We start from the raw sequence: 13147 nt of genomic DNA on the forward strand, positions 1-13147 counted from the left end.
GAAGGTGACAAGTTTGGGATATTAAAAAAATTCGAGCTAAAGAAAGATTTGCTGTATCGTGGCATGAATTCTAATCCTAATTATATACCGACTTTACAGCATAATTCTTATCGGTTTAGGATTGGTTTGGCCTAACAGTGAAAACCTTGCGGGATTTAACAACGCTCGATCGAATTGCGATTAAGATATATTTCCTGGCATGGAATAATCTAATTAGCCGAACCGAGTATAAATAGTCAACGAACCCTAAACGGCAAACCGGCTGCCTCTCTCATCTCGTTCACTCTCCCGCGCAGCCGCCACCCAAGATTGGCCTTGGTCCTTCACCATCGCGAGAAGACCCAGTCACCCACGAACCACCTCTCTCTCAACCCCCTGCCTCTCTCTTCTCTCATCCAACCAGTTTCGGGTTCTGTGAGATCTCTTGGAAAATCACCAATTTTTGTTCTCTTTTGTTTATAAGTTTTTTCTCTCTCTTCCCAAGGAAGGGAGAGGAGTGGAAGGGAGAAGATGGAGGAGAGTAAGGGTCCGAAGAAGGTGCTGTCGGCGTGTGATGTGGAGGCGTTGAAGAAATGTTTGGAAGAAAATAAAGGGGATTACGTCAAGTGTCAGTCCCAGATTGAGGCCTTCAAGTCTTCCTGTTCTCTCAACAAGCATCCTCCTTCTACTACCTCTATGGAATCCCAAACAAAGACGGCTTAATGAACTTCGGTTATTTCTGGTTTCGGAGAGGTTTCTTCTTAGATTTTGACGGTGACCCACTTGCTCCGATTTATTTTAACGTATTGGGCATATATTCTTCAATTTTTTGTACTTGTTTGCCGAATGAAATTGGTTTTATTTTGTGATACTAATTAGATATGTTCTCATGTTGAATCCTTTATTTGTTCAAAAAAACACTATCTGAATTCCCATTTGGTAGGGCTCACGCAGTACAAGAACTCCTAAATCGTATAAACTGAATTCGGTTGATTTGTGAGGTAGTTCATTTTTACAGGGAGTTCTTTTTACTGCTGTTCATGGCGAGGCTTTCATCAATCAACTTTTGGTGGAACTTGATGGTTAATTTTCAGCGTTTCACCTGGTTTGAGAAAAATTCCGCAGCATAATTTGAACTAGTGTTTTCTTATGCCATAAGCAAGCTCTTCCCGTATAGCACTCGACAATAGATTTTAAATGTCTCTTCCTGACCTATTTTCTTTTCATGGAAGCAATGCGGTTGATGCAGAGATGTCTGTGATATTTCGGTGGTATTTAGATGGATTTTTTTTTAATATTAGTTTAATTAAAAATAAAGCTTTATATTTGGATTTGATTTGTTTAACCTGGATCATTCTTATACGTTTCTGTTTCAATAATTTTTAAAAACATGTTGTCTTAGTGAAATTATATTTTTAATGATTTTCAAGTTATTTTTAAATCTATTAAGTTAATCGTGTGTCACAAGATTTATATGACCTGTAATATAGCGCGACATTGATTTAGTCTAGTACAATACAATGCACGTGGAAGCCTTGTTTGTTTGCGTGATTGTTTTTTTTGTTTTTTTTTTATATTTTTTTAATTAATGTTTTTTATATTTTTTAATATTAAACTTGTTTTTCATTAACTTATCACACTCTCATAACATGGATCGCATGTTTAATGGGTTAACTCGGTTGGCTTGAGTTTTTTTTTAATTAACTTTTTTTTTCAATTTTTTTTTAATATTGGATTAATTAGGAATTAAGCTTAATGATTTATTTTGTTTACTTTCTATGTAATTATTCTAGTCTCATGACCCGGGAACAATGCTTAACAGGTTCACCTGAGTTGATTTGAGTTGTTTTTTACGTGATTTTTTTTAATTGAAACTTTTTTCAATATTATCATTTAATATTGTATCGGTTTGGAATTGGATTTTATAATTTGTTTTCATTTGTTTTTTATAAGGATATTTTAGTCTCATAATAAGAGTCGCGAGTTTTGTCATTTTAAGTTTTTAACCCCTGATAAATTGAGTTGTTTTTTTTCCTAGGAGATTATCCCAGTCTCCTGACCCGGGTCACGAGTCCTTCAATATTGAATTTTATTTTTGTTGGGTTTTTTCGTCTCATGACCTGAGTCATGGGTTTTAGTGGGTTAACCCAACCGACTGATTTTTTTTTAATTGACTTTTTCCTCTTCAATTTTATTATTTAATATTGTGTTTTATTGAGAATTAAGTTTTATGATTTATTTTGATTTGATTTTTATTAAGTTATTATAGACTCATTACTTAAGAATAGTGCTTAACAGGTTAACCTAAGTTGATTTGATTTATTTTTTATGTTATTTTTTTAATTTAAATCCTTAAAAATTTTATCTTTTAACATTGAGTTTGACATGATCAATTGGTGATTAAACTTCATAATTTGTTTTAATTTATTTTTATGAAATTATCTCGGTCTTATGACCAGTCACGGATTTGGCGAGTTAAATAATGTTTTTTTTATCTTTTTTTCAATGAAGTTATCTCCATCTCACTTCATAATTTATGTTTTTTTTTTCTTAATTTCATCCTTCAACATTGAGATGATTAGAAATTAGACTTAGTAATTTGTTTTAATTTACTTTCTATGAGGTTATCTCAGTTTTATGACTTGGATTGCAAGTTTAACAGGTTAACTCGGTTTCTTTTTTTAGATCCCTTTTTTAATTGATCGTTTTCATTTTTATCCTTTAATATCTGATTGATTGGGGATTAGGCTTCATAATTTATTTCAATTTGTTTTTTATAAAGTTATCATAGTCTCATAACCTGGGTCATATTTGACATGTTAACTCGGGTTGACTCGAGTCAATACTATCTTAATATTAAAAAAAAAATGTCTTTTTAAAGCTTTTTCCCGAGTAAAAATTATGTTTTTACCGGTTATTCAAGTTGCTTTTAAACTTGTAAAACAACCAAGTTATATCATATCAATTTCCACACGATTTATTTATTTTTTCACTAGAAAAAAATAAAAAAATTAGTAATATTTAAATATTTTTTTATTTTTAAATAATCTAGTGTGTGTATCAACCGTGGTGTCCCTGGAATTTTAAATTTTCAAATATAGAAAGACGCATTTATTTTCTTATTCATTTGACCCCATTGAATCGAGAGTTTTTCTAACCGTTTCTTTCTTCTTCTTTTTTCACTTTAACGGGGAAATGAACTTTAAAATTGGAACCGAAATTCGTGTCTGTCATATCCCACCGTTTCCCCCTCAACAGGTTTTTTTTCCACGTTATAAATTGGTGGGGCCAAACTGAAAGACTTGGGTCTACAACATCTTAATCAATCCCTTCTCATCTTAGTCTCTTCGTTCTTAAACATCTTCCTCACATTCCAACTCCTTTGATTTCCTGATGGCACAGCTAATCCCAAGCCTCCCTAATGACATTGCTACCGAATGCTTGATACGCTTGCCATTTCAACACTTTCCTGCAGCGACATTGGCATGCGAAGGCTGGAAACTTGAGATAGAGTCACCAGAGTTTTTTCAAAGTCGAAAGGTTGCTGGTTATAGCCAGCCCACCATTGTTATGGCACTAGCAAGGGTTGGTGAAGAAACAGGAGGTAGCAGTCAGAAAAATCTAAGAAGCCCAACAACTTATAGGCTTGCATTTTGTGACCTCAAAACGGGAACATGGGGTGAGTTGCAGCCAATTCCAGAATTCTCAAAAGGTCTGCCGATGTTTTGCCGATTGGCCGTGGCTGGTTTAAATTTGGTGGTGATTGGCGGGTGGGATCCAGAAACTTGCAGGGTATCCAACGCCGTGTTTATATACAGTTTCGTGTCAGCCACGTGGCGTCGTGGGGCTGACATACCTGGTGTTAAGAGGTCACTTTTTGGGTGTGCATCGGATATTAATGGAAACAAGGTGTATGTTGCGGGGGGACATGAGGAGGAAAAGAATGCATTGACTTCTGTTTTGGGATATGATGTGGCAAAGGATGATTGGATTAAATTGCCCGACATGGCAAGGGAGCGTGACGAGTGCAATGCTGTGTTCCATTCTGGCAAAATCCATGTCTTTGGCGGGTACTCCACGGAAGCACAAGGTGTTTTCGATGCAAGTTCTGAGGCCTTTGATCTTGGCGAGTGGCGGTGGGTTCAAATGCAAGAGAACTTTTTAGGAACAAATATGAGTGCAAGAACTTGCGTGGCTGATGGTAATGGAAGGTTTTGCATATGTCAAGGTAGTGAGGTGATGGTTGCATACGAGGAGGCCGAGTGGCGGAGAGTTGCTGAGTTGCCGGTTGATATGGGCGTCCCTGCTTGTGTGATGATGGGCCAGAATAAATTACTTGTGATTGGGGCTGGAAAGTCTGATGATCCCCATATGTTCTTTGAGTTGGATTTGGAGAGATACACATGGACAATGCTGGAGGCTCCAAAACAGCACTCGGGCCATGTTCAATCAATTTGTTTTCTGGAGATCTAGGTTTCACCAGCATTTGGGCACTAAATCTTAACTCAAGGAAGAGATTAACTAACGATCATGTGTGTTATCATTATCATTTTTCTTATAAATTTATGTATTATCATTTCGTTTGTTGAATGGAAAAGGAGTGGTATTAAGATCAAGTGTTTTCATGCATGCTTTTAAGGTTTTAACCTAACATCAGCTATGGTTTGAGAGTGTTTCTACAAGTGGGTCAAACAGACACAAACTTCGAATTTCTTTTCGCAAGCAAATGTCAACGAAATTACTCAGGATCCAAATTTCTCATGACCAGAGATTCAAACATTCATTATTTGCACCCCTTAACACCCTCACCACCCTTACAAAAGATTCTACAATGCAAGACAGCACTAGTGTAGAAAGATTCTTTACCCTCCTTTAAGGAAGAGTGATTGAGCGAGAGAGACATGATTCTGAAGGGTAGCATGTTCACAGAATCTAGCAGCACTCATGGCTCCTACCCACGGATGAGCAGGTCCCATACAAGGTCCTAGTGGCCTACTCATCCAAAGGCGGGAAGAACTTGGTGGAGTGGTTAGGGTTATAATGTAAGGTCATCTAGCATTATCCTCTTAAGAAAATAGCGGGGAACAAATCCCTTCCTCTCCATAAAAAAAAAGTTGAAATGATGAAAAGGGACGACAACACGCAGTGCTCAATTATATATATACCAACTCCATTCTGTCTTTTTGTGGTTCTCAAAGAGGCATTTCTGAAATATGAACTATGGTTAGTTATAGATAAAATCATTGCAAGTCCTTTCCTCTAACATGGCAGACTGATTGTCAAATAAAGGAGACCACAAGAAAATGGAATACAAACCGGACGTGGATACTAAGCTAAGTTTTTTTTTTTTTTTTTTTAATCTAAACACAATATTTGACAAAGGTAAGGTTCACATTCAAAACAAACTACATGACTTTTGAGAAAAATAGAATTTTTTAAGACCTCATCATTTAATTATCAAACACTAGTTTTATCAGTGTTACTTCCAACACAAAAGCACAACGCAATAGTCTAGGTACAATGCATCACAGCAATACCAGGCAGAACCCTGATTTAGATGAATCTGTATCGTGCATCCACTTCAGTTGTCTGCTAAACTTTATCTAAGCAGTTATGGCTTGTGACACTACAGAAAGCTAGAAATAAATAAGTAAATAAACCGTAACAAAATTGAATAGGAAACTCAAGAAATCAAATTAAAGCTTTTTTTTAATGGTTGCAAGAACAGAAAACATGACAACTGCATTACAATAAAGAAAATAAAGTAGAAGCTTGACTACTGGGATAGCTTAAATTTTGTGACTCTACTTTCATACAATAAAACGTCCGTGTATATACTATCCCTTGTTCTAAAGTATCAGTAGAAGCTTGACTACTGGGATAACTTAAATTTTGTGACTGTACTTTCATACAAAAAAACATCCCAGGTATATACCATCCCTTGTTCCAAGGTATCAGTAGAAGTAGATGCAGACATAATTGAATTTGAAGTTCCGAGTGTGTTCCAAGTAACATAATGGATGATAACTAGCAAAATATAAAAAGACACTCCAAACAATAAAAGGAAGCACCCATTTGTCACAGCTAAGAATTTCATTTGCATAATTAAATCTGGAGATTATAATCTAATATCATATCCTGAAACATGATATTTGAGATGTAGATCCAGCAAAAATGCTTAAAGCCAACAAAAAGAAAAATTTGCACCTGATATATGTTTGTAGCATGTATGCTTATGCACAGATGCAGATAAATTAGTAGAATCCTGCGAAGATGAGGATTACCTGGGAGTTTACAACATAAACATCTGCCAGAGAGTAAAGTAAGCGAACACGTGTAGTTGCTGAAGTCTACAATACTGACTTTGACAAATTTGAATGTTGGGATATGAACCTCGGAATATCTTAGACATGAGGTACCTTTTCGCTCTCAGTTCCGACAGAAGCAATAAGAACTTTAAAAGGCCTGCTCCTGTGGTCCTTTACTGCCAGTCAACTTCTTATGTGACCTCTGTCAAGCCTTCCGGCATCGTTCTTATCAACAGAGTTAGAGATTGGTAAATTGTAGATGTTTTTTTTAGATTCAGCCAACCTGGTAGAAGACTCATAGGAATGGCTAAATTCATTTAAAAATTTGCCAAGATTTTTCAGCTTCTCTAAAAGAACTCGTAAACAATTCTTTACAGCAAGGTGGATTGAAATTTACCCCTTGTCTGCAGAAATTCTTGTTTTTTCAGAAGGTTCTGATTCAATCACCAGGTTTGCTGATTTGAGAAGTAAGAGCTGACTCTTTCCAGCACTTATGCTGCTGCAGGGCATCGTAAGCTTATCATCATCTGTAATCTCTTATATAAAAGAATCCCATAGCAAATGCTTTTTCTGCAGCATCTTTTCAGTGCTAGAAGATTGAGTATTTAAGTTTATTGTTAACAGAAAGTTGAACTATTGCTGCGGAGATCTCAGCTTATATTTTTTCTTCACACCAAGTTAGCCATTGTCATCTGACTTTCAGCGAGAAAGACCAGCATTTTCACTCGATGAAGGATAATCTTCCACTTATCAAATTATTCCTGTTCATTTTCCATAATCCACCAAGCAAATTGATTTCCTTCAGCAGGAAAACCGGCAACGCATTGATCTGAAAACAAAGAAATAATTTAAGGTTATGATATTATGTTTATTTTTGAACTATTTTATTGCTGACCTGAAAAAACAATACCTTTGAAAGGCATGCCCACAAATGGTATCATGATATTGTCCTATCAATTCATGCACTAAATAGAAATTCTGTAAGCAAAAAAAGAAATGGCAGTTCCGCGGTCTTGGCCTTTTAAAAGAAGACTTCATACAAACTGCACATCAAATAAAGTTCAAGAAGACAAGATAAGAAAAGAGACGACACTCAACATATGATGCAAGGTGCTCATGTCATGTGATTCCCAGCTCCCATATATTGGCTTGGCACATACTCTGACAGTTTCCCATGGAAACCTATTGGAATCATCCTCCACAATCCCATGTTGGATCATATGCATAAAATTCTTATGATTGCCAGGCCAATCCTTTTCCAAAAAGTGCGAAGAGGTACAAAATGATGAATAATTCAACTGAATGCAATACTATTGCAATGTATTTGTAATTACTGAAATAAATTTCGGCCACCATTGTAGATAACACATAAATGCAATTCATTATGAAAATCTCTAAAAAGTTTAAAATGAAATGGTGGCCACACCAAGACATGTTTGGAACAAAAAATCTCAATTACAAGAGCAACAAGATGCTGAAAATGGCATGAGCACCAAGAAAAGAAATATTATGCAAATTTCTATTTAAAGAAGTAAACAATATATCATGCACTGGTTACTAGTAGTAATATACAGAAGACCACTAATGAAGAGCATGCATTTAATAATTCATTACAATTTGTGCATTTTGTTGCATGATGCCAAAATCATTTTAGCACAAGTTTTCAAGTCATTAAATGTGCACAAGTCATTGATCAAAATTTTTCCAATCAAGAACAAAAAGAAAAAAAACTGTCAGCGTAATTATTTTCTTATATATATGAATAAATTGTTGCCACATGGTTCACACCTATCCAGGAGGCACAGACTGCTGATTCTGCAACGACAAGATCTGCCTTCATGGCTGTTTGAAGCTGAGATCTGTTGCGTCTTCAGGAACTCAGATCCTTCATCTAGCAAGCTCTGGCATCAGGCTACTGTTCTTGCTGGGACTACGGCAGAAACTATGGCTCAAAGCTCAAAAACTCTGTTGCCAACTCCAACATTGATAGTGAAGCTTCAGTCATTAAGAGCTCATGCAATATCAGCACAAATTTCTGTTGCTGCTTCTTTTTACCATGTGCTTTGCCACGCAACCAGTGTCCTTATCTTAGAAGTATAACTCCAATTTCATGAAACTTATTTCCCCTCCTTGGCCAAAACCACAATAATCTTTTACCATGTCTGACCTGATTATTATCAGTCCTATTGTCTACAACTACCAAACTATCATTAGCAAGCAAATCTCACCATGCATTCTGTTCAGTGTCAGAAAGTCATTACTGGATTTACCTCCAAGCCCTAGAACTCCTCATTATTGCCATGAGCCCATCTGACTGCAAATAAAACTCGAGGTAGGTCCATCAATTGGTTTGAAACCATTTTAAGCTGCCACCAATCTCTCTTCATGTAGTTTGACTTAAATGTAATTGATGGGTAAGAGCGTTCCTAGATATTGATCTCTTGGACAATGTGGACAAAGCTGCCAACTTGCCTTGAAGGTGATTGCCTAGCTACATTAACATGTAAATCTCCTCTGGTCTTGCCTTCCCCTGTCAGCTTCTTCAACTATACACCGCCAAAATATTATCCACACCGTTTGTTACATGAATTACCCAAAAAATCAGCACAACTATAGAGATTTGAACTGGTCTCAATGTCTAATATAGCTTTCAAAGTTCACCTGAAACCAAAAAAAAAAGGAAAGAAAGAAAGAAAGAAAGAACAGGATAAAGTGATTGCTTTCTGATGGAAAATAAGTTTATTTTTTTTATTTTCTGTATATCATTACATTTTTGACAACCAAGCAGTGGCCTAAGAGAAAGAGAACTAGTATATCAAATAAGAAAAAAAAAGAAAAGTTTACTAAAATTAAAGTTATGAATTTACATAAAACAATTGAAATTCTAAGCTTCTCAGTTTTTCTTCTCTTTTCTTTTCCATGAGTAAAAGAAAGTTTAATTTACTTACGTAGCCAATGCTAAATTAATAAATAAATATATCAAGAACTGCTTTCATTTTCTTTCCATTTTCTACACTTTCTCAGCAACCAAACAGAGACCAATGGCAATGGAGGATCATAAAGTGATACTATTATAAATTTTCCTAAGCATTAATCAGAATCTTCCAGAACAGTATGGAGCTACAACACAAAGTAAATCAATTTTGTTGTCTTATTTTCCTACATTGATTTCTCAGCAGCCAAACAGAATTTATAGTGATGAAAACACATCAACAGAAAGGATCTTAGCAGTTTGTAACTTATCATGCAATGCAGCTTAAAGTCAGAAAGAGAGAGAAAAGAAATTACTTTTGATCTTTTCGACAGAGAAACAAAAGATCTTCTATGCTCATCATTTTTCTACACATTTTCTTACCTGGTATCTAAATAGCTTTCAGCGTACAGTGTGCTCTAGGACATGCACACCAAGTTGAATGAGAGATCCCAGCTCAAGCTGAGATTAAACCCAATCCTAGCTTGAATTCAAGATAGAGAATTCTAAGCAATTTTGGAATATGGCGAAACATGGGTATGTGTGTGGGCAAGAATAGGAAATGAATTTTTCCACAAAAGGATCACAGGTGTTATAGATATATGTTGACAATATCACCAAGCCTGCATACATTAAACAGAGAGAAAAGGCAATCTAAAGCAAGGGCCAATGGAATTTTGCAGTTTTCATTTGATAGAAAGTAGTAGAAACTGCATGTAGCACGAGATAAGAGTGTAAATTTTGCATTGAATATAATAAAAATATATTTCAGGAAATGCACAGCACCACTATAAGAATAAATACATCAACAAATGTTCACCAAGGTCATCACCATACCGAAACATTTCACACTCCAGTCGGTCATATTCAGGAAGCATATAAATTTCAAGCTATTCCAACTCCCAGGAACAACCATGTGAGGAGCCAAATTACATCCACATCAATGCTTCAAGAGTTCTTTTAAATCAGTGTCACCAGTGCAAAGTGCAACAGAGAATGCCAGAATTAGAAGATCACATGAAATGCCATGAACTATAACTTGTAGAAAGGATCGTTTGTATCCCGCAGTAACACCAGCAATATCTCTCAGTATAATCCACTTGTCACGCATTCTTCTTGATTGGCTCCATATGTTTGTCTAGCTCCTTAAATTAAAACTGCAAAGCAATAGCATGATAGATTCTTCGATTTTCCCAGATGCCTCTTGGTTTCCAGTTAGACTAATAGAGCTTGCATTTGCTTGTTCCAACGCAAACTGCACATTCATTTGCATCTCCTGCTATATGGCTTAAACAGTAGTTTATCCTATCATTCATAACATCCTGCATTATAAATCACTTCAGTATAGAATACAAGGCAAGCAGCTTCCATTCAAAAGAAATTATGTACTCAAGTTGGGTGGTACATGGTCACAACTTCTGGGAGGAAGTAAAAAACTCAAGGAAAAGGGAGGTCATCATCACAGAGATGCTTATGGATATCTATAAAAGTGTCATTGAGGGAAAAATTAAATTACTAGTCGATGTGGATGTGGAAAGAGCAAATACTTATCACAGGAGAAAGTGGAAGAGAGTATGATTATATTGGATCCATCAGCAGCGACCGAGATACTTTACCAAAAAATAGATAACATAAACACACCATAAATTTCACACACAGTTTGGAACTAAGCCAACACTATACAGACCTATGTAGATATTATGGTGGCCGAGATACATACCACAAGTAGCTCATGCAAGCCAAGAGGTGCAGTTATGAGATATGAGACACCAGGATGCTCCTTAGCAGCTTCATCAGTCAATGAAGGAATATCCTTTCGAACAAAAATATAGTGGAATGTTTGTTAGCATGACATGTAAAGCTGTAAGAAGAATAAATAAATTGATAATCCAGTCGAGGAAGAAAACAACAATGAATTACCCGGTGCCAATGTCGTCCTGGAAAGAGAAAGAATGGGCTCACGATCACACGATTCGCCCCTTGTTGAACACACAAACCAAAAGCATCTCTTATCGAGGGCTCAGCCAGCTCCTGATTAAATTAAAATATTAAGAGAAACATTACCAGAAGTGCATCGTTCACTTCATAGATGTAAATAGTTGAAGAAGAACACTGCGTATTTAAACGTGACAATATAACAAAAAAAAAAAAAATGAAGGGTGCGTGCTGAAACATATAAATGAAAAACCTCTAAGGGAAAAAAGGAGTATGTGAAATAGGAGCAAATACCATATGAGCAGGCTCCACAATTAGGTACCCAGTTTTATCTCTAAACATGGCCACAAACTCATCTGAAATTCACAAAACACAGCTATTTGATTATTATTTTTATGGGGAAAAAACCATAAAATCAAATAAGGTATGGTATTTGACAAAAAAGAAGAAGCAGCTTACTGAGCATGAGATTTGATTCTTTACGACGTGAGCCATGGTCAACAATGATGACACCGTCTTTGTCGCCCACAAAGACCCCATTCCCTCGAGGGTTCGTCTTCATAATTCCACCATCCCCACTGTTCAAACACAAGATTCTTCTTGATGAATACTTTACGTTTTGTAAATTCGAGGATTTGGGAGTCAACGCCCATCTGGGATTTCTTCTCGCAGTTGTTTCCCTTCCTGAACAACAATTACTGCAATTGCCAAACAAACGAAAAAACACGGGAGAAGAAACCAATAAGGGAGCGGCTACTGCTTATTTCAAAGAAAAATATTGCAATCTGAAGCCAGAAACTCCATTAAAGAATTAATCAGAAAAGAAGTAAGTTAATTAATTACATTTTAGCCAGAATGAGAGGAGAGACTGATGAGATAGAAAACGACTCTAACCCCATCTTTTTTTCTTCTTCTTTTTTTGAGCTAGTTTTGTGATCTATAGTTACCGCTGTCGCAGAATTTTTTTATAATAAATAAACAGTAGCTGAGAGAGGCAAAACGGCTAGGTAGGGCCATGACTCGGACGTGGTAGAAACTTTTTGAACATGTTCTACGGACGGAGACGTGAAGGGAAAAATGAGGCCATTTTTATGTACCTCCACGGCTCCACCAGGGGGTTCTCGGGGGACAAAGATAAGGAGGAGCTTTTCATGAAACCTTTTTTTTTCTCCCTTCAAGCGTAAACTTTTCACAATTCCAAGTCATATCCTTATGTCTTTCATGTATTAATCATAAACATCGATTTTCTATCAAGTTTATAAAGTAAAAATCATATATATAAAAAGAAAAACATAAAATGTAAAAGCAAATGAACTAGAGTGGCAATTACAACCACTTTTACCTGATTTAGGAGTGTGGTATATGATATAAATTGCTTTTCAAAATATTTTTTTTGTTTGAAAATTCATTAAAATTATATATTTTTTTATTATTTTTGATATCAATACATCAAAATATACAAAAAAAATTTAAAACAAACAAATTTTTAAATTTTTTAGAAGTGCGGTTTGACTATACTCCTAAACACACCTCAATCAGGAACACAACCACAAGTTCCAAAGACAAGTAGTAATAAACCTATTATTGATGGAAGACCTTCAAAATTACAACTAAACCTACTTATATTGAATGCTGGCATTTTACTTATCCATAAGTGTAGATGCCAAATCTTGATTTTGTTAATTATTATAGGTTAGGAGAGTGATGAGTCCTAAAATCCAAAATGTTTAGGAATAAGACTGATGTACTGGATAATTAATTGATCTCTTAATTTAAGTAATTTGATTCATTCTTCATATTTAAGGTGTCTAATGGCTTGATATGGAAAGCCTAAAGGGGTTGGTAACTAGTAGCACGTGATGCCTGGTAAGCCAGGTGATTGGTAGTTGTGGTACTAACAGGCAGTGCCTGGTAAGCCATGTAACCAGTAGCTGGTAACTGTAAAAAATTTCAT

The 13147-nt window shown here is 35.7% G+C and overlaps 2 protein-coding genes and 1 pseudogene across 2 annotated transcripts; 1 reads left to right on the forward strand and 2 right to left on the reverse strand.

The window, feature by feature from the left end:
* Positions 1 to 2712: 2712 nt before the first annotated feature.
* On the forward strand, positions 2713 to 4595 carry LOC7486638 (F-box/kelch-repeat protein At1g80440). Its single transcript, XM_002298100.4, has one exon. The coding sequence runs from the start codon at positions 3373 to 3375 to the stop codon at positions 4450 to 4452; it is 1080 nt and encodes a 359-aa protein (XP_002298136.4). The 5' UTR covers positions 2713 to 3372; the 3' UTR covers positions 4453 to 4595.
* Positions 4596 to 5654: 1059 nt separating this feature from the next.
* Positions 5655 to 10369, reverse strand: LOC112328024 (uncharacterized; annotated as a pseudogene).
* On the reverse strand, positions 9988 to 12350 carry LOC7486640 (sirohydrochlorin ferrochelatase, chloroplastic). Its single transcript, XM_002299597.4, has 6 exons — positions 12037 to 12350; positions 11653 to 11891; positions 11488 to 11549; positions 11179 to 11289; positions 10979 to 11071; positions 9988 to 10580 (listed from the first exon to the last, which is right to left on the reverse strand). The coding sequence occupies exons 1-6, from the start codon at positions 12090 to 12092 to the stop codon at positions 10479 to 10481; spliced, it is 663 nt and encodes a 220-aa protein (XP_002299633.4). The 5' UTR covers positions 12093 to 12350; the 3' UTR covers positions 9988 to 10478.
* Positions 12351 to 13147: the final 797 nt, after the last annotated feature.

This window comes from Populus trichocarpa, chromosome 1, assembly GCF_000002775.5.
Source record: "Populus trichocarpa isolate Nisqually-1 chromosome 1, P.trichocarpa_v4.1, whole genome shotgun sequence".
Classification (NCBI taxonomy): Eukaryota; Viridiplantae; Streptophyta; class Magnoliopsida; order Malpighiales; family Salicaceae; genus Populus; species Populus trichocarpa.

Coding starts and splice junctions, on each gene's coding strand:
- LOC7486638 (XM_002298100.4), top strand. CDS start 3,373: ATGGCACAGCTAATCCCAAGCCTCCCTAATGACATTGCTACCGAATGC.
- LOC7486640 (XM_002299597.4), bottom strand. CDS start 12,092: ATGGGGTTAGAGTCGTTTTCTATCTCATCAGTCTCTCCTCTCATTCTG. Junction 11,072..11,178: donor CAGGACGACATTGGCACCGG/GTAATTCATTGT, acceptor TTTGTTCGAAAG/GATATTCCTTCATTGACTGA. Junction 10,581..10,978: donor GCTTGCATGAGCTACTTGTG/GTATGTATCTCG, acceptor TTTATAATGCAG/GATGTTATGAATGATAGGAT.